We start from the raw sequence: 27,295 nt of genomic DNA, 5'->3' as shown, positions 1-27,295 counted from the left end.
GTGGTGTTTACAGCCAAGCAAGCACACATAGGACTGCAGCTTTACAGCGCAATGCAATCTTGCACATGTTTATTGAGCAATAATTTCTATTGTGTTCAGCAGGGCTTGTTCTATGGTAAGTACATTTAAGATTGCAGCCTGAGGATTGCTTTGTTAGTGTGATGGGAAAGCCGTTATCAGTAATGGCCAAGTAAGCAGAATTTGAGGGGTAAACTCAAGTCAAGGACTAAGGTTGCTGTTTACATATAATAAAGCTGTTACCTCTGATTCAGAAGTCTCAGCTTCTGGGACTCCAGCATACTGAATTAACAGTAGGGTGTCTAGAGCAGGCCAATAGTGGCAACAGTAGGCATGGGCACTACAGATAACAAATATCATGTAATGCAAGGGTGGGCAACTTGTGGAGTTCCGGATGTTGCTGGACTACAACTCCCATCATCACTAACCATTGATCATTCTAGCTGGGGCTGATGGAAGTTGGGGTCTAACTCCCAATAGTAGCTATTGGGTTGTTGTTTTCATTTTTATTATGTATTTTGTGGTTTTATATCTTGATTTTATTCTGTGAACCAGCCTGAGACCCCCGGGTATAGGGCGGTATATAAATTCTAATGATGATGATGATGATGATGATATCAGGCACATGGGAAATGGATGACATAACGGGTCAAATGCCTTGCTCCAGTAGCATACCTGTACTGGAGAGTGAGTAAAATAGGTCTCCTTGAGCAGGAAGTTCCAAGGTCTAAGTTGCTTCCCAACCAAACACAACTTAGATGTATGAAATGAGTTGATAGGACCAGATAAGGGACTGTAGGAAAAGCCCAGTATGTAAATATTTTTAGAAGAATCTGTATCAGAATTATATCCGGTTTATATCTGATTTCATAATGGGTCTCCCTGTAGTCAAAAGTCATAACTCGGTTTTTTGGAATGATTCCCTGTTGTTTGCGTTTAAGAGAAAGCAAACTGAGAGATGAAGGCAGTCACTGGGCCCAAGGCAACATTTCAAAATGCTTTGGGAAAACAGGCCTGTGATTCGTTTAGTTCCCTAGCCTCAAGGACTGGCAACAAACATGATGGGGAATCATAGCCTTGTGAATTGCTTTGATTTGAGGAGGTGAAGTGGAACAGCCTGTTCTCTAATCCGGGGGGGGGGGGGGGAAGCTGGTGAATCTGAACCTAATCGTCCTTCTCTGGATCATTTGCTTGTGGACTCCCAGGCACAGAGCAACAGCAAAATAACTTTCCCCTTCTAATTAATTTACTGAAATGAAGAAAGCTAACCAGGAGTGGACTTTTTTGTGAAAGGAATATGAGCTCAGTTCAGTTCTGGTGTTGAAAACAAAGGCTCAGAATAGGCTCAGAAGCACCTTATTCATTCTAACCAGAGGTTTGGTTCAACATATGGCTTTGATTGACAGATCTTGGAGTTCTAATGAAAAACAAAATAGATTTGACAAGCCTGAAGTCTGCCCCCCCTGGTCTGATCCAATCAAGGTGCATGTAGAAATGTTTACAGGTGGAACGTGGAACTCCCTAATGAGACTTGCCTCACAGTTTGAGACCCAGGTATGTAAACTGAATTATTATCCAGTCATATTGAATAGCCTGTTGATGGTTTGTTTGTTCAATTTATATACTAACTAGGATTTTTTTTTTTAAAAAAAGCAAATATAAAAACCAAACAAACTCCAGAGAATTTCTCCGATCCACTAAATAAAACATCATCTTCAATGGAACATTACACATAAAAATAGGCTACAAAAATACAAGGAAAATATGTAGGAAACATAGCAAACAACTAAACAAAATATCCTCTAAACATCAGAAAGTAAAGTATTACTAATGGAAATCTACTAAAAGCTATCAATTCCACCTTCTCCGTGAACTGTGAACTACTCACAAAGTCTACTGAAGCATCACATGAATGATCATGACATTGCTAATTTAACCAGGAATAGTATGTAAAGTTGTCCTGTTTCCTTCAGTGGCTAAAAGATTGAGATGAACTTCATGGCAATGATCTGAGCCCCTCACAACTGAGCTTACGGCTTTGCTAGAGTTCTCAGTTCTAGCAGTGCATTAAAAGCATATTTAAAACTAAGTGTTGTCTTATTTTGCTATTCATAACTTGGAGCATAACCACAGTTATCAAAATAGCTGCTTTCAGGACATAGTACATCTTGTTTTGGAAACATTGCCGTAGCACTACAAATAGCAGTAACCTCCCCTTTTTCCCCTTTCCTACCCAGGAAATTGGATTGGAAAATTTTGAAAATGACACAGAGATTGGAAATAATTATAGTTCTGTATATCATGACATGAAGGCATATTAATGCAATCATATGTTAAAGTAGCTGGTCTTCAGGATCCCATATATGGTACTTGTATCTCTACACACAATGTCACTATGAATAATAGCCCTAAAATCTGTCAAAAGCATGTTGCTAGCATTTTTTAAAAAAACCCTAGCCTCTTAGGCTGGGGGAGGGGAGCTTTCTACCAGGTGGGTGACTGACTACAGACTGGTGTTGACATCTATCTGTCTCAGGAAACAATGGAGGAGTGTGCCTTTGCAGGTGAAGTCAAACTATTGGAGATTTGAAGCACCTGCTGTGGCTGTAGAGACCGATGTGGGAAAGACACATTTTGTTGTTCATACAGAAAGGTTGGATTATTATGTTCTTCATCTGACAGCTGGCTTGGTTTCTGTGATCTTCCTCCCTAGCCAGCATAGAAACACAATTGGGCTGGAGCAGAAGGAACAGATTGATCTATCCCTCTCTCCTCCGCCAGCCCACTATGTTTCCATGGTGACCGGGGAGAAAGAGACTTCACTTCCTCCATAGCTAGCATGGAAACTAAGCGAGTTGGCAAAGGAAAGATGGACCACTCTTCTCTTGCCAGCCTGTTTACTCACCTGGGTGGAATTCCATGTATTCACCACTGTGGAATTCCTTGATGTCTATGATGACTAGGTGAGCTGTTCAATGCAAGGGTGGTTTGAGATGTTGCATTGGTGTGTTGTTGTAGCCAGTCCTAAGCATTCATTTGTAGGGCTTAGTCATAAATTGGCCCATAAGTTTCACCAGCAATAAGAATAAACTAATCTTGATGATCATCATTATTGATATATTTAAGTGGATAAATTATAGGCCAATTTTTTAAATTAAATCGGAAATCTACTGATACATAGAAGAGAAGTATTTATGTTATTAAGTTGCAGTTGTCTTGTTACTGCTAACAGCGCTGGTTCTTCCTTCTTCTGCTTCTTCCTTCTTTCACAATGTTTACAGTGACATGTCTGTATGAGGGTCAAGTGCTGAGATCTAGCACATGCAGGAATTTCCCATGGCTGCCAGGTTAGTAGGTTATGACATTTCTACCTTGCAACATATGCATTTCCTTCATGTCTTTCGTTTCATAGTCGGTTAAGGTTCACATAAATGTTCCCAGAGTGCTCATTCTCATTCTCTGATGAAGTTGTTTCTGCAACTTCAGTTGCTGTCTCTGCAAGTTTGAACCTGGCTTTAACTCTTTAAAAGGTATACCTTTCCGCTTCAGGCAACAGTTAGATAGAGCTAGCTGTTTATTTCACACAGGTGTCATTCATGTTCATCCTTCATGGCGGATCCTGACATATTGCCATCCTTTCTTTTCTTCTTTTTCACCCACAGTGCTGGAGGGAAAGTACAGATTTAAAGGCAATAGCTGGAACTTAGCCTTTCCAAAACAGAATTGCTATTGAGCTGTCCACAACAATAATGTGAGGAAAGGAGTAAATATACAAAGTAATGTAATCGGATAAATCATTTTTGGCAGCTCATTGTGTTGGGGGCATGCTTTACCTACAAGCAAGCACATTACTACGGTCGCAAATTAGGCGGTTTGTTTTCATTGGGATACTTTCATTCTTATTATTCACAGACTGAGATCAGGGAAAAGTTGATTAGTGGTTGTTGTGTATGTTCTTGAAAGACAAGGAATGACACATAAAGGGCATGTGCCACAAGCCTTTATTATGCCAGCTGCCCTTAAACTCTTTGAGCTTCATTGAAATCAATGGGACTAAGCTAGTTCGAGTATACTGTACATAGAACATAAGAAGAGCCCTACTGGATCAAGCCAAAGGCATCTCTAGCCCAGCACATGCAAGGACAATGGCCAGCCAGATGCCTGCCAGATGCCTACAGCCACAATCTGCTCACTTGCGATACACAGCTACTGGTCTATTCTACCAGTGAAGGCAAAACATAAGCATCATGGCTAATAATGACCATTGAGAGCCTTGTCCTCCATACATTTATTTAATTCTCTTTTCAGACGACAATGGAGTGAATTTCACAGTGTACCTACACTGTGACCAAAATTGTGGAAACCTTTTGAGAAAAGTGTATTTCTGAGGTCTGATGGCTCATAACACCACTTTTTTTGGAGTAATACCATAAAATTATATATCAATGGAAAGGTAATTTAATGAAGAATGTAATGCAACAAAGTAAGTTCAGTTATCTGTATTCTATCAAAAGCTATAGCCAAATAACCAGAAAAAGGAAGCACAACTTGCTTAGGTTTCCTTCATTTGCATGTAGCCAATGAGCATGAGTGTTTAGAGAGCCAATCAGGGGTTTGTTGTTGTTGTTTAGTCATTTAGTCGTGTCCGACTCTTCGTGACCCCATGGACCAGAGCACGCCAGGCACTTCTGTCTTCCACTGCCTCCCGCAGTTTGGTCAAACTCATGTTGGTAGCTTCGAGAGCACTATCCAGCCATCTCATCCTCTGTCGTCCCCTTCTCCTTGTGCCCTCCATCTTTCCCAACATCAGGGTCTTTTCCAGGGAGTCTTCTCTTCTCATGAGGTGGCCAAAGTATTGGAGTCTCAGCTTCATGATCTGTCCTTCCAGTGAGCACTCAGGGCTGATTTCCTTAAGAATGGAGAGGTTTGATCTTCTTGCAGTCCATGGGACTCTCAAGAGTCTCCTCCAGCACCATAATTCTAAAGCATCAATTCTTCGGCAATCAGCCTTCTTTATGGTCCAGCTTTCACTTCCATACATCATTACTGGGAAAACCATAGCTTTTACTATACGGACCTTGATCAGGGGTTATGAGCCATCAAACCTCGGAATTACACTTACCCCAAAAGGCTTCCACAATTTTGGCCGCTAGTGTATGTCCTGTATGCATCTGAACCTGAACCTGTATGTATTTACTCAAAAGTAAATCTTATTGAGCCCCGTAGGGCTTACTCCCATGTAAGCTGCCCCAAGTTGTTGTTTTTTTAAAAAAGGAATTATAAGATATAAATGTATTAAATAAAAGATGAATGTCAGAAAAAAAATGAGGGAGATGGAGGTCAACTTTACAGTCAATCAGTGGGTGAACTGAGGCCAATTTTAGGCTATTTAGAAGTTTACCACTCCCCACCATCAGACACCCAATGGGTGGACAGGGAAGTAGAAACCCGCCCACTTGCCACAGTCAAGGCAATAAACATTACGGCCATGGTAACACAATGACAAAAGCAGAAGAGATGTTGAAAGGTCACCACACCTTTCTCTGAAGCAGTGGCTACAACCACATGCTATGCTTGGGCTATGAACGTCATTCAGAACTTTAGAGCATTAACAACAACAAAAATCAGAACTTTTGCTGGGAAATTATCACTAAGTCACAAGCTCCTTTTTTGGGAGGGTGAGGATCACATTTAATATAAACCAATTGCTTGCATATGTTTGCAGAATGGATACAAGAGAAATGTCCTAAGTGTGAAATATGGGTGTTCATTTTTGATAAATAATTTTAAACAGCTGTCTTTTTCTCTTTTATCCTTATCTAACAAAAGTAACATTAACCCAGCTCAATAATATGTTAGGCTGCAATTCTATCCACACCTTCCTTGAAATAAGTCCCATGGAATTCAATGTGAGATATCTTTCTGAGTAGATGTGGATAGGATTGTGCTGTTAGATGCTAATCCTTAAATGGCAAAACCTGGGCAAATGAGCACTGAGCCTGAAATCCTTTGCACATTTACCAGGGGGTTAAGATCTAGTGAACGCAGAGGGGCTTACACCTGAGTGACCATGAATAGGACTGTACTACGGCTCTGCTATCTTCCGCAGAAAACTGGGGAGGGGGTTCATGCTTCTAGAAATCTTCACTTCTGTAATCAAGGGGATGGCATACATTTGAATGCACACACATAAAAATAAATGGGCATTTCCTTAAATATATCTAGCCTCTTGTCTGTGGCTTAGCCTCAGGGTTTTCTTCTGTCTCTGTAAAGGATAATCTTTCTTTTAACCTGCATCTTCTAAGGGGAAAGGCAGCATTTAGGTCACATCATTGTACGAACAAAATAAAAACAAGTGCCGCAGGCAAAAAATAAAAATAAAATACTTTCTTCCGTTGCTTCTCAAATCATTCAAGTTTGCATGCAATGGACACATTGCAGAATACATGTTTACTCATGAGGCAAAGTCATCTAGCCCAAGGAGAGAGTGGAAATAAGGTGCTTGAAGTATGGGAGTAGAAAGGGAGAGAACAGGGCAAGCCAGCTATTTTTCCAGTAAGGGTGTAAACTGGTTAGGGTAGCTCTGAGGGAAAATGTCGGGCGATATCAAACGAAACAGTATAGAGGGTTCGTCTGAAATAATGTGAATGTACAATATACAATATTACAATATACAATAGTGTACAATGTACAATATCACTGTACAATGTACAGTAATATTTAGCATGTATAATATATTGCGTATACAGTGCAGGGTGAGAGGTGTTACTCTCCAGATGTTGTTGACCTTGAGCTCCCATTATCTCTGACCAATGGCCATAATGGCTGGAGTGGATGGGAGCTGAAGTCCAACTTCATCTGTGAGGCAAAAAAAAGGGAGGGGAGCAGAACCTACAGACATTAGGGATGGGAGAGAATTCACACTTCCCAAATATGTGAATCGCAACACAGATCCCAAAGTTTTGCACTTTTCCAAAATTCTGAATCTGTGCTGTAGTTTCCCAACCAGAATATACTGTACGTACAGGAAAGGGTATTTTAGGGGAAAGTACACAATAAACGTGTGTTAATGAAAAATATATTATATTGAGGAAAACTGCTTTAAACAAAATCACATGCAGTACAACATTGTCTCTATTAAGAGACATGCGAATGAAAATGTGTGCAGATTTTTCATTTGGACTTCTTTTTTTAAATGCTAGCCGCTTAGAAATGGGGTGAACTTAAGACTGGCAAAGAAAGAAACTAAGGAACCAAAATGAACACACCAGTGTGGTGTAGTGGTTAAGAGCGGTGGACTCATAATCTGGTGAACCGGGTTCGCATCCCCCTCCTCCACATGCAGCTGCTGGGTGACCTTGGGCTAGTCACTCTGAAGTCTCTTCAGCCCCATTCACCTCACAGATCAGTATTGTTATTCTCATATTTGCGGGGGGGGGGGGGAGAGAAACTGAGAGATTAGTGACTTGCTAATGGCTACCTATAAGGCAATCTCTGTACAGGGGTTAGCCCAGCTCATTGCATATACTGTTAGCTGCCATACTATATTTTTCATGTATACTGACACAAAAAAGCCTACTTAAGATCCTAGATTAATATCAGAATTAAAACTCTGCTTCTGTCAAGAGCCTGTCCTCATATGCCATGATTGTCAAGAGGAAAGAAAACAGGTGTGTGTGTTTAAAAAGGAAGAAGCAAAAACGCTAACCCCTTTTCCTAAGCTTTAGGCTCTAACATGCCAACAGCTAAAGAAAAGGAGCTTTTGTATCCTTCAGTTCATTTGAACTTGATTCTATGATTGGGTTTTTGTCTTAGATATTTATCCAATGGACCTTGGATGAATCATCCCGTGCTGATGATTTGCTGTCAGTGACATAGAATGTCACTGCAGCTAAAAATATCATATTATCTTATAAACCGTATACAAAGTACAATCTGTATACAAGTGCAATCTGTTAATGAACTTGCACAGCAGAAATGAGAACAATAACAAAACATGGTAAAACCTCTTATCAGTCAGGAAGCTATTACGAAGGCATCCTTCTTTGTACTGTGTAATACCACCAAAGAGAGAGGGTGGGTTTTTCCCGCTCTTTCAAAAGATTACGTGAAATAACCTGTTCTTAAACTGCCTTTCTGAAATGCTGAGCAGATTCAAAGCATAAAGTAATCATTCCATGCATGAGTCCCTATAATGCTCCTCTGATCACCTCTGGAAATATTCCCCTTATTCCAAGAGTGTTACAACAACAACCCTCAGGGGTAGGTGGAAGCAGATTGGGGTGTACTAAGTGAGTTGCAGTAGACTGGCAAGGGCTTCCGACTCCCATTTGTCTAACAATTGGAATAGTTAAAAGGTTCCCTTCACCCCTCCATTTCTAAAATAGGCTACTGAAATAAAGAAAGCTTGGGAAGAAACCAGAAGTGGATGTTTTCTCTGGCACGAGCAAGTAGTTAGATACATCCTATCCTTTTTTTAAAGGTATTTTTTATTAAAGATTTCTTGGTTTACAAAAGTATGTGCAATGTCTCTTTCTTCAAGTTACATTTTCTACAGATCAGTTTCATTTGTTGAGACATTAGTATTACATTAGAAGAAAAGCGGGGAAGAGGGGGTCATGGTGGGTGGGGTTGGGGTCAGGTGGCAATGTTTCTATTTTACTTAACGTATGTGTGGGATCCTATCCTTTTTTCTTTTTAAAAAAGATTTTATTTATGCTTTTCAAATTTATACATTTCATTAATTTTATTCATTTTAACATTTCAAAATTTGACTTTCTTCCTCCTCTTTCTGCGGATCCTTAAATTTATTACTTAATATTTTCTGTATATCCAAATTCATTTACTTTACTCATTTAATTATCTACTTTAAATATATACTCTTATGAAACTGCAGGTTATTACAATAATCCTGCCAATGTTTTTCTCTGTTTGCAATTTATCTGTAAATAATAATAATAATAATAATAATAATAATAATAATAAATTTATTATTATTATTTATTATTTATACCCCGCCCATCTGGCTGGGCCTCCCCAGCCACTCTGGGCGGCTTCCACAGAAACCAAAAATACAGTAAAATATCACACATTAAAAACTTCCCTGAACAGGGCTGCCTTAAGATGTCTTCTGGAGGTAGTTGTTTATCGCTTTGACATCTGCTGGAAGGGCGTTCCACAGGGCAGGCGCCACTACCGAGAAGGCCCTCTGCCTGGTTCCCTGTAGCTTTGCTTCTCGCAATGAGGGAACCGCCAGAAGGCCCTCGGCGCTGGACCTCAGCGTCCGGGCAGAACGATGGGGGTGGAGACACTCCTTCAGGTATACTGGACCGAGGCCGTTCAATAAACCACTTACATTCTTTTATAAAAAGTTTTTTATCTTGATTTATTCTTCCGGTAAGTTCTGCCATTTCTGCATATTCCATAAGTTTTTGTATCCATTCTTCTTTTGCTGGGACTTCTGCTTCTTTCCATTTTTGGGTGTGTAGCATTCTTGCTGTTGTAGTAGCATACATAAATAAATTTCTATACAATTTAGGTAGTTCTGTCCCTATAATTCCCTAAAGGAAAGCTTCTGGGTGTTTTTTTTTTTTTTTTACAAAGGTTATCTTGAACATCCTTTTCAATTCATTATATATCATTTCCCAGTAAGCTTTAACCTTACTACAAGACCACCATAAAGAACCTTCTTTCTCTTTACATTTCCAACACTTGTTTGATTTAGATTTATACATTTTTGCCAACTGACTCGGTGTTAGATACCAACGATATATCATTTTCATATAATTTTCTCTTAAACCATAACATGCTGTAATTTTTATGTCCATATTCCACAATTGTTCCATTGCTTGCATGGAAGCATGAGATATATCCTATCCTTAATTCTTAGGGCATCTCCACTCTCTGGATAGTGGGTCTCAGGGTTCAAGTAAACAATAGTGAAAGCAGATCTCAAAAGTCTAATACCTGTGTACCCCCGACCTATCCCTTCCTACTTCATTTACATAAAAGACAGGCAGCACTTTCAGGATCTGTCTGCTTCCACTGAGCTGTTGTAGTTGTGGTATCTGATGCCTAGGAAGGAGGTACCACAGCCTGCCCGTTCACATCTGCCCAAGCATCTACAGCTGAAAACAGTGCAGTGGTAACTCGGGTTAAGAACTTCATTCGTTCTGGAGGTCCCTTCTTAACCTGAAGCTGTTCTTAAGAAAGTAGGGGGTCTGAGGCTTGGCTTTTGAGAAAGAGGTGGTCCTCTGTAATCAGCTAATTGGGAACCTCTGCTCTAGGTAGTAATAACTGTTTGTGTTCTTGTTTGAATGTACAGTGGTACCTCGGGTTAAGAACTTAATTCGTTCTGGAGGTCCGTTCTTAACCTGAAGCTGTTCTTAACCTGAGGTACCACTTTTGCTAACGGGGCCTCCTGCTGCCACCACCACACAATTTCTGTTCTCATCCTGAAGCAAAGTTCTTAAGCTGAGGTACTATTTCTGGGTTAGCGGAGTCTGTAACCTGAAGCGTCTGTAACCCGAAGCTTCTATAACCCGAGGTGCAACTGTAGTTGGGCCAGGATGCACAGCTCCTTGAAGGCCGAAACACTTCAAGAGGCTATTGTGGAGAACCTTTGATAGTCCCATGGCAGTTTCTTTCCCACCAACAGGCCATTGTTATGTCAGAGAACCGGCTGATGCAATATCCCTAACAGGCATTTTTAAAGTATACAGGAAGTACTTACTTAGTATATTTACATTCATTTATTTTTTGTGCTAGGACATAGTAAATGTCATGTCCACGTGACCACTGTTGCATGGGCAGCTGTTGCGCACCAAGTCTGAGCACTGGCGCATCTAGCTCAGCACTGAGTGGCAGCAGCTCTCCAGGGCTTTGGCAGGAGTGTTTCCCTACCCTATTCAGAGATGTGGGAGATTGAACCTGGGACCTTCAGTGTGCAAGGCATGCGCCACTGCATGAGAGTAGCATTACATTAATACGGTATGTATGGACTTTTGCACTGAGCTACTGCACCATCTCTGGAGCTTTGACTGGCTTCTGTCCAGCAGAATGCTGCAATGTTATAGGAAAATGTAGGGAATACGGCACAGTATGGCCTTTACGTTTGTCAGGAGAATCTTCTGGTCCAGACACAAAAGGAAAATAGCCCTAAGACACACCGGAATGAGTCATGCATGAAATGATAAAAGCTGTCTCACATCTGTCTCACATAGTTAAGAGGAATTATTTTTACCCATTTAGGACCTACTTTTAGCAATGGTTAAGTACAAAGAAACTTGTGCAGTGCACAAACCCTAGACCATGGGCAAGGCAGTACAAAGCCAGTGCACCAGAACAAAATGTAAGGGGAAAAACTTACTGTGATCTCAGTCATTCCTACCCGAGCTCAGCTCATGACAGCGATCAATTATAATCCACAAATCCTCTCAGCCGTGTGAGAGACCAGCTATCCACTTCCCTCTGGTATTTATAAACATTTCTTTCTTTCACATAGTGCTTTATCTTTTTATTCATTAAATTTCATTTTTCAATTTCCAGTTAAGTGTTTTGAGGTCTAAATGGCATTTTTAATAGATCCACCCACCCACCCACCTGTGTAGCTTAAGTTTAATCACAGGTAAGAGTTACATTAGGGCATGGGAATGAGGATGTGGCTAATACACCAATCAACTTTGCATATTATTCACATCCTCAAACAACACCCACCTGTAACCAAATTTAAAACACGTGCAAGGGGCGGGGGAAATTGCATATGCCTTCTCTATTTATGCCTGCCTGCACTTCCTTCCCATTCCTCTGTGTGCCACATAAATAATTTTAAATTATAAGCTCCTCTTGTAGTCTATAAAATGCCACAAGCACTGATGGTGTTAAATAATCAATGCAAATGCTGAAAGAAAAGAACCCTGTAGAATTCCCTTTGTTTCTTCCTCGATAAATTCATTTACAATTCATTAAGCCCACCAGAGGAGCTCCTTCATACATGCAAATATTCCAATATGCACACTCACTAACTCACATTTCCCCACCTACACAAGATCTTCCTAATTTGCTTCAATATCGGAGCTGCTCCAAATGCACATCTCCCAATGAACATAAGTCAAGAGCAGGCTATGGTGTTCATTGGGGATGTGAAGTTGGAGCTGCTGTAGTCTATAGTCAATAGTAAGGCTCATTTGTGTGAGCAACGAGGACACAACTTTAGATCAATCCCATAGTGTGTTCCCAATCAGCTGAGCAACATAATATCTCTTATTTGCCAAAAGGAATTTCAACTGGAACTGTGACAAAAGCCTTTCTTTATATACTTCGGTAATCGTGTGTCCTGCTGTTTCCTCTATGTTTCCTTTCTGGTTTTCAGGACATCCGACAGCTCCTTATTCATCCAGCTGGTTCTCTTATGAGCCCTTCTTATCTTTCCTTTGCATCAGAGCAGCCTGAAGTTATGCATCTGATAAAATCTTCTAGAGCAACTATCAGTTTAGACACGTTTCCCTCTTAGTTGTTGGGTTATTATTATTTTTTAATAAATACTATGGACCATGAACATCTCTGCAAAGCCCCAGTTGAAATCTTCTGGGTTTTTTGTTTTGTATAACTCTCTTTGCTCTGCTGCCTTCAACTTTTCCTAATGTGGGTAGTTCCATTTTCATATGTCATATCAAAACCAAACCAATATATCCATTCACTTTCCTTCCTTTCTAGGTGTCCTATTCAAAACTGTATTTTAGGAATGTGTGAAGAACCTAGGGCACCATGGACATAATCCAGCAAGTTAATTTACATATATTCAAAAACGAAGGATACATTTGGATTTTTTAGAATGCCATAAGGACTGCTTCCCCTGGATAGTTTTCTCTCCTCCCTTTCACAGACCGAAAAAAGTGTGTGCATCATACACATTTTGTGCTTTTTCCTATGAGGTCTGGTAAATGTCATATCCAATAGAATTCAGATAGCTGCTCTTGAAACTGAATAATTTTAGACACTCCCACAACCATCAAATTAGAACACACAAATCTTCATTATTTTTCCACTGGCAACAAAACCATCCACAAATGATCCCTTAAAAAAAAAATTATGAGAAGCAAAAGAATCCATTAGTGGTATACAGCTAACGTTTACTCAGAGTAGACCCATAGAAATAAATGACCATGACTGAATTAGGCCCATTACTTTCAATGGGTCTACTCTGAGTGTAGCTCAGTGGAATACCACCTCATTTTTGTGCCATGCCAGCATTGGAAAGTACCCAATCTGTGATCTGTATGGTTCAGTCAATGGAAACAGATGCAAGATGTGATTTGATGGCCGGGGTGGGTGGTGGGTAACACTGAAAATATTGTGCAATTTCAACAGCATCCATTTTTCTAATGCATTCTCACTCTCTGGCACTCCCTCCATCTCTAATCTGACTCCTGCAGTATTTTGGAGGGAGGTGACTAAAAATCAGTCCTCCTGTCAGGGAAATATCTCCTTACTCACCTAGTGTTAAGATATTCCACCCTCTCCTTCTTTAGCAGAGTTTGTCTTTTCATCCAGTGAAGTAAACAGCTCATGTATATACATGAAACAAAGCCTTAATAGTAGAAAAATGCAACTGATGACCTGAAGGAAGGGGCCGATTCTAGAGTACAGCATAAAAGCCCCACACCCTAGAGGCCAGGTATTCCATTTATCAAATTAGCCTTCAGTGCTTTTCCTATATGAAGCACCGACATGCTCACCGCTGGTCCCTCCAATCTTCTCCCCTTGCAGTCTCCCAGATTGTTCCTCTTTCCCACCCACTCTCAATTCATCTGTGCAGGGGACAGTCCGAGCTGTGGAAAGTGCACAGAGCTAGAAGAGGAAGTGGGAAGAACAGCATTGCTCTTCTGAGTCCCTCCTTTGGTTCTCTGTACATTTCGAGGGGGCAATAACTGACGTCACATGACAAAGGAGGCAATGCAGGGTGGGGTTTATGGGTATCGGGGACTCCTCAAGGGCACCATGTTGGTGACATCAGTATGAAGAATGACCACCATTTCCCCAGGTGGTGTGAATAGGATATTCTTGACATCTTTCTGCTCATTTATCTCAGTGGCTTTCAAATAATCCACTCTTATAAAACCCTTTCCATAGCAACTTCTCTGTTTTATGGACGCCAGCTCCAGAATGTTGTTGTTTGCGGGGAGGGCGCCTTGGGCTGTCAACAGAAAAACCTTGTCTCACTGTGGAAAGGCCACTAGTACTATTTTGTCACTGCTCTCTCCCAAGAGAGTGGACAAAGAAGTGAGAAGTGATTGCTGCAAAGAAGAGCTCCTGCTTGTTTGCCGTTTCCTCTTCTTTGGGGCAGTGATGGGAACTTGGTTTCACTGCCATCCAGAGATGGAGGGAGATAGGTCAGACAATCAAATGAGTATGTCCGTCTCACATGCTCTTTAAACCTATGAATGCTCCTATGATGCACGTGTGAAGGTCTCTTTTTCCTTTTACAATTGTCCTTTCATGAAATAGGTAAAGAATAATGTTTCTAGAAAGTTTCTCAAATGTGAAGGCACAGAAAAATATTGGCATCTGAGATGAGGTACTGCTGTGCTGTCCTCCTGGCTTTGGTTGTGGCATGTGTGCAGTGCCTCAACAGTTTATTTGGTTTGTATGTGTACCCATGGGCCCAAGAAGGTTGGTGACTCCTGAGCAGCCATAAACTACTGGTTGGAGTAAAAAGGTAAAGGTAAAGGACCCCTGGACAGTTAGGTCCAGTCAGAGGCGTGCTCAGCTTGCTTTCAGGCTGAGGGAGCTGGCGTTTATCCACAGAAAATTTCTGGGTCATGTGGCCAGCATGACTAAACCGCTTTTGGTGCAATGAAACACCCTGATGGAAACCGGAATGCACGAAAACACCGGCCGTTTACCTTTCTGTCACAGCAGTACCTATTTATCTACTTACACTGGTGCACTTTCGAACTGCTAGGTTGATAGGAGCTGGGACAGAGCAACAGGAGCTCACCCCATCGTGGGGATTCGAACGGCTGACCTTCGGATCGGCAAGTCCAAGAGGCTCAGTGTGTTGGAGTACAACACACAGGCCAACCCCATGCATATTTATTCAGAAATCTCACTAAATTCAGTAGGCTTTACTTCCGCTTCCAGTGGAGGAATGCCTAATCGTTAATCCTGAATTCTTCCTAGATTGTTGCAAATGCACGTGTAACAGCTGCAGACGTGACATATTAAAATCCAGGATCCGAGCAACCGACCCCCGGCCCAAGGAACACGACAGAAACAGAAGCAGCTGAGCATTGCTCACTGTGTAACTCATTAACCGGGGCAGTTCCCTTCCCCCACCCTCTTCACAAAAATGTTAATCCCCTGCAGCTAAGCCCTCAGAAACCCCTGCGAGGAGGTATGTTTTCTTTTCCATCCTTGCACCAGATGCCTGCCAGCAGTCCCTCCTCCTCCCCACCCCCGGGGCCGGCCTTGCGCCTCCAGCTCACAAGGGGAAGAACACTGCTGGCAGGGCGAGAGGCAAGAGGCAACGGAAAGCAGCCCCGGGGCCCCCAGGTGATGATGGCAGGGGGAAGAGGCAGCGCAGCCTTACGCCCCTTCATTTAGGGAGCAAGACAGCACTGCGTTCCACGGGGCTTACTCGCGGGTAAACGTGCCCAGGATTTGCAGCCTTGGTCTCCCCTTCCCTCCGCGGGAGAGAGAGAGAGAGAAGTTCTCCCCAATCCCACTTGTAGCCCCCATAAACATCCCTCACAACAGTACAAAAGCGCGTGATTTGATCCCCATCGCGGGGTTCCCCGTGGCGGAGTCTCGAACCCGCAGCCCCTGGGCTCCGGGGCGGGAGAGAAGGACGCGAGGCAGCGGCCCAGTCCTTGACGCGCGGTGCATTGTGGGCCACGCACTGTTGTGTGCAGGAGCCGCGGAGGCTGCCGGGAGCGGCGGGAGGCGGCGACGAAACTCTGAACGGCGGCGGCGGCGGCGGCGCGGAGCAGGAGGAGGAGGAGGCGGCGGCGGCGGCGGCGGCTGAGGGCCCGGCTTGGGAGGCAGCAGCGGCAGCCGGACTCGCTCAGCTTCTCCTCGGCTCCACCAGCGGGACCCCACCGGGCCAGAGGCCGCCGCCGCGGGACGGAGGAGCGCCGAGAGAGCAGCAGCAGCGCCGCCGCCGCCGCCGTGGCCACCTCGGATGCGGAGGTGGCGGCAGGAGGAGGCGGAGCGACCTGCGGGTGGGAAGGCCGGGCTCGAGGGTGAGGGGCGCTCGCCTCTCTCCGCCGAGGCCTCCGGGGAAGGGAAGCGAAGCCCCACCTTCCCGCCCCCTCTTCTTCCTCCTGGTGAGGGGGGAACCTCCGAGGAGAAGCAGCTCAACTTCGGACTCCCCGCCCCCCACCCACTCCCAACTTTTCAGCCGCTTCTGCGTTTTATTGGCTTCTCCATCCAATTTCTACACTTTGGGTGGGGATTAAGGATTGGGGCTGCTCCCCCCTTTATTTAACTTCCAGGGAAGATGCCCAGAACGGCTTCTGCGCCCCCTTGAAGCTTCCCCACCGCTCACGCCGCCACCCACCGCCGCCTCTCTCTGGAAGAAAACAACCAACAACCCGCTTAAGAGGAATTATAAATGCGGGACAAGAGACCCGAGAAGCTGAAAGAAGGAAAAGTTCCTGCTCTGCCTAACGAGAGGCGGATTGGAGGAGCGCCCTCCCAGCTCCTGTGGGAATAGAGAAGTTCTCCCAACTTTTTTTGTATCTTCGGGTTTTTTTATGTAGCGCCATCGTGACCTAAAGTGAGCTTTGTATACTGTGCACTGTTGATTGATTGTCGGCCTAGAAGCACTGAAAACAGTTGGCCCTTTTTTTTTTTGGCCACATGCTTCTCCTAACCTGGCTTTTTTTGTAAGCCAGGATTAGATAGGTAGGGAGCTTGCTTGAAGACTGGGTTGTTCCGTATCTGTTTCTTTACCCCCAGAGGACGATACTATCTTGCTGCTGCTGCTGCTGTTGCTCCTGTTGGACCATCTCCTTTTCCAAGCAAGATTATTTATCCTCGTTTGCGGTTCAAGGATTATTTAATGAATGGATTTTGTAGTCAAGCTGGATGGCTGCTCTACCATTTGAAATGTTTTTGGAAATCATGCCGAGTTGCTGAAAAGAGCTGATATTGCTGGAAAATTTTAGCCTCTGGCAAAGCCTTTTTTGTTCACCGACCAAGGTAAATGAAACAATGGAAGCTTATAAATTATTTTAGTTAGCAGCTATAAAACATGAGATAACTAAGAGAAAAGTAACTACATACATTCCACTTTGATTATGTTGATTAATGCCTAAGAATTATAAATGAAGTTTTTCATTATATTATATAATCATAAACGTATGGGGAGTGGAATTGGTCCCATTTCATAGCCCTTGAGAAAATTGCTTGCTTATGTTTAGCTCAGTCTTTATGAACATCTAAGGAAGGATAAAGGACTTTATTAGATGAACTGCTTAATTTGGTTGGCTTTAATAGAAAGTTAGCTGTTCAGTTTTGTCAGGGAACAGACACATTTACTCAGTTTTTTTGTACTTTTTGTAATGCTGTACTGAAGTGTATATGTCCACATACATATTAAAACTTAAAGAGCTATACAGTCACTATTATTAAAATAGTTTAACATGTGCTTTGATGCTTTTGTATTTTGTTCCCATGGTGGCTTTTTGTGATGCATTGTAGGGTCCAGTGATGCTGTATTGCTGTTAGTGCTTTGATCTTCTGCTTGTTCATGGGGCTGCTTTTTGTATTAATTGATGGCGGCATCCAACTGCAAAAAGGCTCTAATGCTACTTTAATGGCAACAAATTTCTGTAATGGAGATTGTGCAGCTACAATAATAAGCTCATATAGACAGTAAAACCTAGCTAGCTTTCATGAGGGCAGAGGACAGTTTTAAGAACCTGGGGGTACCTATTTTTCCATATAATTGATTGTAGTTCTACTGTAGATCTTTGATTTATATGCATCATAAGCTTGCTTTTAAGTTTTGTACCAGTTACAGGATAGGATGCATGTTCTTTAAATCATTGCATTTACATTGCTTAATAACTACTGCCTGTGGTTCTATACTTGCAATGCAGATTAGATTTCCTAATCTCACCCACAAATATGTGGGTGATTCACCCCTTTGCCTCTAATACTGTAACTTCAACAGGATAAAGTGTGTTGAACAATTGTGCTAAGTGAATCTGAGGACTTTAAAGGCATTTGGTTTTGTCAGGTTATAGGTAATGTAGCATAAGAATCTTGTTAGGAGTAGCAAGTTAGAAAATGAGGTATTGTGTTAGCAGTTATTACTAGTAATACATATTTGTTTTATACTTAGCTCCTAAACGTCATTTGACGTGACACAGTTGTAAAGACACTGCTAACAAACCTCCACTGCTACATTCAGATAAGTTAAAGAGGTTGTGGGGTACTTTATGTCATTGGGGAAGACCATTGTTACTCTGGGGAAGCTCTGTTACTCTGGATTTGTATTTTTTGCCATGTTAATGCTATAACTAAATAAGTCTTAAATTTCATTTCAAGATGATGTGCGAGGTGATGCCAACTATCAGTGAGGCAGAGATTCCCTCAGGGGGAAGTGGAAGCCATGGTTCAGGTTCCCCCCTACAGTCAGATGCTGATTCCCATTTCGAGCAATTAATGGTATCCATGTTGGAGGAACGAGATCGCCTTTTGGACACACTGCGAGAGACTCAAGAGACACTAGCATTAACACAGGGTAAACTGCATGAAGTTGGTCATGAAAGGGATTCTCTACAACGACAGCTTAATACTGCACTGCCACAGGTATGTTTTTAAAATATATATATAAACAAGCAAACTTTGATATCATTAAACTTTAGATCACTGTCTTCAGGAATTAACATGTGAGTTAAATGAAACACTTTAAAGAGCCCATAGCATGATTTTTTCCTTTGCTTAGTGAAATAATATAGGAAATATGAGACAAAAAGTTTAATGTGAGCAGGAAAACTTTGAAGGTTGCTTCATACTGCACTGTTGTTGCAGGATAGACTCTCAGAACCTTGCAAATTTAGCTTTAGGTGGCTTTTTAGCTTTTTTAGAAGTAACAGTTTGTAATCAAGGTGGCCAGCAAGATTTCTAAGGCTATAATAAGCAAACCTTTTCTGTAAGGTTTGTAGTAGTGTAAGTAGAGTGGTGGTGTTGTAGTGTAAATTGACAGAATTGATTGGCATTAAAGGTGAATTGCTTTACTCTTAAAGATATCTAGGGTTCATCTTTAGAGGTGGAATTAAGCACATATAGAATCTGAGCAGCAACTGGAGGGCTTATAAATTAAAAAAAAACTACAATTCTGGTTGTGCCCCTATTATTTCTTAGGAGGGGAGAGAGTGGGAGAGGGAGAATCTAGAGGTGTCAAACATAGTGAACCACTATTCTTCTCCATATTAAGAAATTGTCATCTTGATCATTCTCTGTGCCAGGAGAGAGCTGTAGCAGCAGTCATAGTTTGCAGTCAGGTTTCTATAGATCAGAAAACATTATGGCCTCACCCCTGCACCCTTTGTGTCCTTTTCTCCTGTCAGAGGCTGGGCTATCCTATTAACAGCAGCTGCCAGACACTATTCTGTTAGGCTCTCTAGCAAAATAGTGAGCCACTCAAGTGCTAGGGTATCCCTTTCTTTCTCCTGATAAAGAAAAAGCTCAACCTACCTGTAAGAGTTACTGGTTCCAGGATATGTGAGCATCAGAGTGCAGTGGGGTTTTGGATCAAGTCTGTGGTCACCAGATGTAGTTGACTCAGTCAGTTGCTGGCATACAATAAATTTAAGACTTCTGTAATATAGAATCCCTCCAGTTAATGCCAGGAGAAATAGCAGCAGATGATTGATCTTTAATAAAAAGGTAAAGGACCCCTGACATGTCAAGTCCAGTCGCGAACGACTCTGGGGTTGCATCACTCATCTCACTTTACTAACCGAGGGAGCCGACGTTTGTCTGCAGACAGTATTTCCGGGTCATGTGGCAAGCCGCTTCTGGCGAAACCAGAGCAGCGCCATTTACCTTTCTGCCGGAGCAGTACCTATTTATCTACTTGCACTTTGACGTGCTTTCGAACTGCTAGGTTGGCAGGAGCTGGGACCGAACAATGGGAGCTCACCCTGTTGCGGGGATTCAAACCATAGAGTACATGCAAAAGGTCCCATATTCAGTCCCGGTATCTCCAGGTAGTACAAGGAGAAACCCTTGTCTGAAACCATGGAGAGCCACTGGCAGTTATTGTCAACAATACTACGCTAGATGGATAATTGTTCGGGTGGGACCCCTAAATGGCTTGTGATACTAGGGATTGAACCTGGGCTCTTTTGCATGCAAAGCATGTTCTCTTCTCTGCTGCTGAGCTATAGCCCTTCCCATTAAAAAGTTTCTTATGTTCCTTTCTTAACTGAACCATCATACTTACTTCTGAGATTTGGATCTGGTTAACTACTTGTTGCCCTTGTGCTGCTTCTGTATTAAGTCTCCTCAGATTATTTGGTGTGTGTTTTTTTAAGCTGCCACTTAAATACTGACATATGTGTTGAGCTTTAATGGAATGCAGAGTCTGCAGAGAAAAGCTCCTTATTTTGGCTGTAGTCTTAAATGAGAACACAATGCATTTGTTATATGTAATTGTTAGAAGAGGATATTTAAGGCTTTCTCTCCCACAGGGATATGTTTGGGGGGGGGAGAGGGGGGAGGGTGTATCAGTTTAAGAAGTTACTTTGGAGACTGCCAGGGGAGAGAAACAATAGGATTTTATTTTTGTTTGTATATATGTAAATAAAGAAGCAAGTTGCCCAACTATAGCCAGCCTCTTGTCAAGTATGCTACAAGTTGATTCTACTGCATAAGACAATACCTCTCTAATAATTGGCATGAGATTACAGTAATATGTTTAACAAACAGTCTTGTGGCACCTTAAAGATGAAGTAATTTATTCTGACATAAGTTTTTGTGGACTTATTTGTCTTAAAGATGCAACAGGACTCTGTTTTTGTTTTAAGAGACTAACACTTGTACTCCATTGGACATGGAACAAATTATACATCATTACGATCTAAAATAATCAGCACTCAAAAACACCACAAGAAAAGCAAGAAAACAGAAATAGTTTTTCCTTATGTTGGATCAGATAAGAAAGTAAATAGTCCCTGTAGATCAGTGTAACAAAGGGTCTCAAAACCAGTTTCACTGATGCTAACTAAATACTGAAAATCAAACCTAGAGCCTGATTATATTGAAAGTCTGAACATGGTGAAGCCACTTGGCATTCTTGCTTGCTGTAGAGATTGTTAGAACAACTTTATTTAAAGCAGAGATGGGGAACCTGAGGCTCTCCACAATACTGGGTTGCAACTATGTGTCATCCCTGACCATTGGTCATGCTGGCAAGGGCAAATGGAGTTGGAGTCCATTAACATATAGACAACCTCAGGTTCCTCATCCCTAGTGTAGGGATAACTTTCATAAATAAATAGCATTACACTGAGAATTTTGATATATTGTTTGCTAGACTCTAGCATTTGGACTTCTTTGGATGTCCATATGGTTGGCTTAATGAAAGTTGAAGATGTAGAGAAGCAATCCTATTGGTTCCTCCCTCCTTCAGAGGGAGTGTAACCCCATCAAGAGCAGGCAACCTACTATCCATCCAGTCTAGGGAACCACGCACAAACAGTGCCTCAGTCTTAAAGGCAAGCATGTTTTTAAAATGCTTGACGACAAGAATGGAAATGCTTCTCCAGACTAATTTGTGGCCATTCTTTTCAAAAGTTATTCTTAAAGCCAGTATTAGAAACTGAGTTATGAAACCTAGGAGCTAAATGGCACCTTAAACCTAGATTATGGGTGCAACAATGGAATGTCTAGGCACACTTTTTATAACAAGAATACAAGCTGAAAATGAATGAACTGCAACTGAAATCTTATATTCATTTCCCATATGGTCTAGTCCTCATCTGAAGACTTCAAAAAACAAATAATAATAATAGTAATAATAATAAAATTTTATTTATATTCCGCCCTCCCCAGGTGAAGCCAGGCTCAGAGCGGCTAACAACAGTAAAAGTAATACAGCATTCTAAAACCAATTCATTCTAAAATCAATTCAAAATCAAATTAATGGCAACCATTGGGCTAGAGTTTTATGAGGATTACCAAAGGAGGGGGTCAGGCTGTGCTTTGGCCAAAGGCCTGGTGGAACAGCTCTGTCTTGCCAGCCCTGTGGAAAGATGTCAAGTCCTGCAGGGCCCTAGTCTCTTGTGACAGAGCGTTCCACCAGATTGGGGCCACAGCTGAAAAAGCCCTGGCTCTGGTTGAGGCCAGCCTAACCTCCCTGTGGCCTGGGACCTCCAAGATGTTTTTGTTTGAAGACCGTAAGGTCCTCCGTGGGACATACCAGGAGAGCCCGTCCCATACGTATGAGGGTCCTAGGCTGTATAGGGCTTTAAAGGTTAAAACCAGCACCTTAAATATGATCCTGTACTCCACCAGGAGCCAGTGCTGCTGGTATAGCACCGGGTGCATGTGATCCCACTGCGAGGACCCTGTAAGGAGTCTCGCTGCAGCATTCTGCACCCGCTGGAGTTTCTGGGTCAGTCTCAAGGGCAGCCCCATGTAGAGTGTTTCCCCTGCCTGCCCCCCAAATATTCTTAAGACGGTCTCTTCTCCAGTTTTCAGAGAGTGGCAGGAAGTGGGGCAACAGAAAAAGGCCCTCCTTTCCTTCCAATCTGCAGCTTTAATCTGAAATCTTAGGCACAGTACTGTGCTCAGAGCTCAGAAACTGCTCATGCTAATGAAATTCCTTGTCTCAAAATGCTTAGAACGATGGGAATTTTGAATGCTGCTTAAAGCCTAGGAAATAAGTTGATGGGTGAATCAAATTCACATGTCTAATTTTAACCTGGACAATGTGTCATGTTGTTTGGATACTCAGCTATTCGTTTCTTTAATATATAGAGGAAAACGACACGAGGGAAACTTGAGGCAACTTATCTAACTTGGTTCTCGGTGCCTAAAGACTACATGTTTTCATAATCACATACAGCTAAACAAGCAAAATAACTGACTACCAAAATAAAAAATGGCAACAACTAAAACAGTACCCATTACCTCTTGAAATTAAGTGCAAATCTAATATGTATTGAATACATAGGTATGATATTGGGGGTATGTGTTATTGTTGGTTAGTGCATGAAAGTTAGTGTTAAATAGTTTTTATGTGTTTGGCTCTACAATGATACACTTCACAACTAAATACATATTTATTTAATCTACAACACATGGTGTATTTGTGCACCTGTACTTACAAGCAGAGGTTGTTGGAGGCCAGGGGCAGGAGTCTTGTTAGAATAAAGTTATCAACTCAAACGAAAAAAGCAGATAGTCCCTGACGGGGCCTCCTGGCTGGTTTAGACCTCGGAGGCCTAGGGCAAGTGTACCCGGCTGCACCTCCCTGCATGGACCTGCTTACAAGTGAATGAAAAATCAAGAAAATTATTTTTTTCCTCAACATGCAGTTACTAAAATAGGCTTTGGAATTAGTGAAACAGTTTTTAAATTGCAGGCATAGAGAGTTGCACTTCTTTATAGGCCTGCAGGATGAGTAATCTCAAGCAGTACTGATTAAGTTGTTGTAAAAGAAATGGTCATAATTGCTGTTACACGACTAATTATAGTGATTTGCTTGTGACACATAACATGAACTCTGCAGAAAAGAATGTTAAAATGTAAAAGACTTGAATGCCCTTGTATCAGTGTCCCTTCATGTTATTCTAATACTGTAGTGCCGAACATGCAATACATTTGTCCAAATAGCTATTAACCTCTAATATATTCTAAAATACTGAAAAAGTTTCTTAGTGTAAGCTTCCAGTGTAGTCTTCTTTTAAATAGTTAAGCTGTTTTTTTCCAGAATTTGATTGATTTGTTTGATTTAGAATTTCTCCAACTAGGCTTTGCTGTGAATTTTTGTACCCTGGATAAAGGTTGAATCACAGCAAGCAAGCTTTTAAATGTAGGAACTCGTTTAGGATTAGCCTCTGTGGCATAGATCCTTTTAATGTTTAGGCATATTCTTCCCTTACCTACACAAGTTCTGATAGGAAAGAAGACTTTTCTGTCCACAGCCATCAACAAGTACCCCAAAATTTCTCTATTTAGGCATACACTATGCCAGCTAAGCAGTGAGCGTGCTGAAGCTCCTCTGTGGTATCAATGTGCTACAGCCTAGAAATGTTTTGCCTGCTTCTAGAATCGGTCCCTGCCTGTGTTCTTTCATGATGGCTCAGGGCAGCATGAATTGAGCTCTCTAAAACTTGTAAACTTCTCTATGGCCATGTGGTATGCTTTTGCATTACAGGTGTTGTTAAATAACACAATTAGAAAGAGATATGGAATACACTGTTTTGTTTCTTGAAGAGGAAAAATCTTTTCACACAGGTGTGGGCCTCTCCCACTGTTGATGAGTAATCCACATTCTTAAGAGGCTGGAGCAACTCCCCTACAAAGAAAAGTTACAACATTTGGGTCTTTTTAGTATGGAACCTGATAAAGAATCAGGACAGGCAAAAGGATGTAGTTAGTGCTTCATGTAGTGCAGGAGTGGGGAACCTTTGGCCCTCTATATGTTGCTGAACTTCAACTCCCACCAGCCCCAGTAAACATGGCTGATGACCAGGGAGGGATGAAATGAATTTAAGTTCAGCAACATCTGGAGGGCCAAAGGTTCCACACCCCTGACACATTGCACAGGTAAGCCCCCACAGGATGTAGTAATGGCCACCAACTTGCCTGGCTTTAAAATAAATGCTGGCAAATTCACAAAGGGGAAGACTATTGGTGGCTCCTGATCACAATAGCTGTTCACTACCTCCAGTATCGGATACAGATAGGTAGCCGTGTTGGTCTGACATAGTCAAAACAAAATAAAAAAATTCCTTCCAGTAGCACCTTAAAGACCAACTAAGTTAGTTCTTGGTATGAGCTTTCGTGTGCATGCCAAGAACTAACTTAGTTGGTCTTTAAGGTGCTACTGGAAGGAATTTTTTTATTTTGTTTCCAGTATCGGAGACTGTATGCCTCTGAATCCCAGTTGCTTGAGAGCATGTGAGAGAGTGCTGTTGTACTCATGTCCTGATTGCAGGAATCCCATAGATATCTGATTGGCCACTGTGGAAACAGGATGCTGGATTAAACGGCTCTTTGGCCTGATCCAGCATATCTCTTCTTACATTCATGGTACATGCAGATGTTGTTCATGAGGGTAGAGCAGTAATTCCCACAGTGCCAGGCAGGGGTCGATCTACTATGAAACTAATGAAGCTTAAGCTTCAGGGCCCCTAATCCCAGAGGAGGCCCTGAAGTGACTTTAGTCCACATTGCTTTAAAAAAATGGGGTCTAGTAGACCCAATTTGAGTCTCATGACTCAATTTTGTGTTGTATATATTACAACAATCTCAAAGTTTGAAAGTCAGTGGCACAGATGTTGTAAAGGTGTGGTGATCTGTCATGGAACATCTCAATTGAAGAAGATAACAGTGGTTACCCAGACCTTGTGGCTGGTTTTGAAGGGACCCCCATATTGGTTCAAGCGTTAGGGCCCCCAAAATTTAGGTCCGCCAGTGGTGCCAGGGCCTAGTAGTGTGCTATGAGAAGCAAGTTTTTGCGCTATGAGAAATTAAATATTCTTTTAAGCCTAAAGAACCCAATGGCATATTCAGTTCCCTATTTCATCTTTGCAAAATTGACTGCAAATAGTCTTGCCTCCTTCCATTTGGCCTCCACAGGTCATGTAATCCTGACATTGGTTCTAAATGCATTTGGCCAATTCAACACCTCCCAATGTAGTGAAGCAGCATAATTGCTCAGACTTAGAGGAGGCTTTCTATTAAGTTTCTGCATGAGTCACTGTTCTAGGCATGGCTCCTTCTAGTTAGGTGATAATCCCAGAACAGTGAGTCATGCAGAAATGTGTAAAGACAGTTCCATTGATGGTGTATAATTCTTGCTCTTAACTATCTGTAATGAATGGGCCACCAGCTGTTGATGAATTGCAATTTAATCATTTGTCAACATTTGCTATGCTGGCTGGGGCAGATATAGGATGTAGTCCAACAACATGTATGGAGAGCAACAAGTTGTCCACCCCTTCTCTAAAACATAATATTTTCTTAGGGTGCAAATGTAAAGTGTTCTAATTCTAGGAGAGGGGGAAAGAAGTGGCTCTGCCATCAGTAGTTTTGCGAAGCACTGGGCCAAATAGGGAAAGAAGTTTAAACACAACATTTATTCTAGCTATTGTAGGTATTACATTATATTAGATGTTGGAGATAAAAATGATTATAGTGATGAACGCAGTCTAAACCTTACACCTCCAAATAATTACACAGATTGTTTCAGGAACTGTTCGTGCTGAAAATTTTCTTGCTTGCAAGTATACAGGGATGCTAAATTGAGTACATTTTGAACTGCCATGAAAGAGGTGGCTAAATTCTTGTTTATGAAGTTGGAGGTTACGAAATGCATTTGCATTCTAAGCAGTAATGAACTTGAAAGCTGTAAATGCAGATGGGAGTTTACAACTTACAGGGTGGCCAAGTTCTTTCAGTAATTTGAAGACTTTCAGATGTTATCTGTGTCAACACCTAATTGCAATATTTAAAGCACATTTCCCAGTAAAATGTAATTGGTTTGCACCCGATTTAGAATGTCATCATGCATTGAAAGCTACTATCACTGGCAAAGTTGTATGGCTCTTTTGTGAAAAAACAGCTAGGACAAGGTATTCTTAATTCTGCGTCCCCAGACACTGAAAACATCAATAAAACATGTAACCAACCTCCTGATCACAAATTCCTGATATTGCATAACCCTGTAGCAGAATTCTAGATCTTCTTCCTCTCTCAAAGTGATGACTCTTATTTTTTGCACTTTGGAACAGTTCATGAGCAGCTTGTAAGTCATTAAAGTATTTTAGTTGCCATCCTTCTTCTGCCTGTTGTTTTTGGGAAGCAAGTTTTGTTTAACGTAGTTTAAATAAACTTAATTGTTGTATTAACACAACTTTAGAAGTAGCACTAGAATCCTTTGTCTGTTCTTTGTCCCAAAGTGTCATGTTAGCTGCTCTGTTCTTCCTGTAGATGTCTAATTTTTTATGTGCTTGATAGTGGGCATTACCTAGGATAGCTAGAAACAAGGAGCTACATCAAAAGTAGCTAGACATACCAGCAAGCACTTAAA

General features: G+C 41.8%; 1 protein-coding gene across 9 annotated transcripts in view; it reads left to right on the top strand.

Annotated features, from left to right (window-relative positions):
• Positions 1-16,014: 16,014 nt before the first annotated feature.
• Positions 16,015-27,295, top strand: part of PPFIA1 (PTPRF interacting protein alpha 1) — a 63,621-nt gene continuing 52,340 nt past the window's right edge. For 4 of the 9 annotated variants that reach the window (XM_079991325.1, XM_079991327.1, XM_079991324.1 and 1 more), the window contains exons 1-2: positions 16,016-17,220; positions 18,574-18,837. In XM_079991325.1, coding sequence (XP_079847451.1) covers positions 18,574-18,837 — 264 coding nt within the window. In that variant the 5' untranslated portion in view covers positions 16,016-17,220. Of the gene's footprint in view, positions 17,221-18,573; positions 18,838-27,295 lie in introns of all 9 variants that reach the window. The other 5 variants (XR_013842580.1, XM_079991326.1, XM_079991329.1 and 2 more) reach the window with 3 other exon arrangements.

This window comes from Podarcis cretensis (genome assembly GCF_951804945.1).
Source record: "Podarcis cretensis genome assembly, chromosome: 1".
NCBI classification, from domain to species: domain Eukaryota; kingdom Metazoa; phylum Chordata; class Lepidosauria; order Squamata; family Lacertidae; genus Podarcis; species Podarcis cretensis.
The sequence above is the reverse complement of the archived record's forward strand: the minus strand, read 5'-3'. Positions and strand labels throughout refer to the sequence as shown.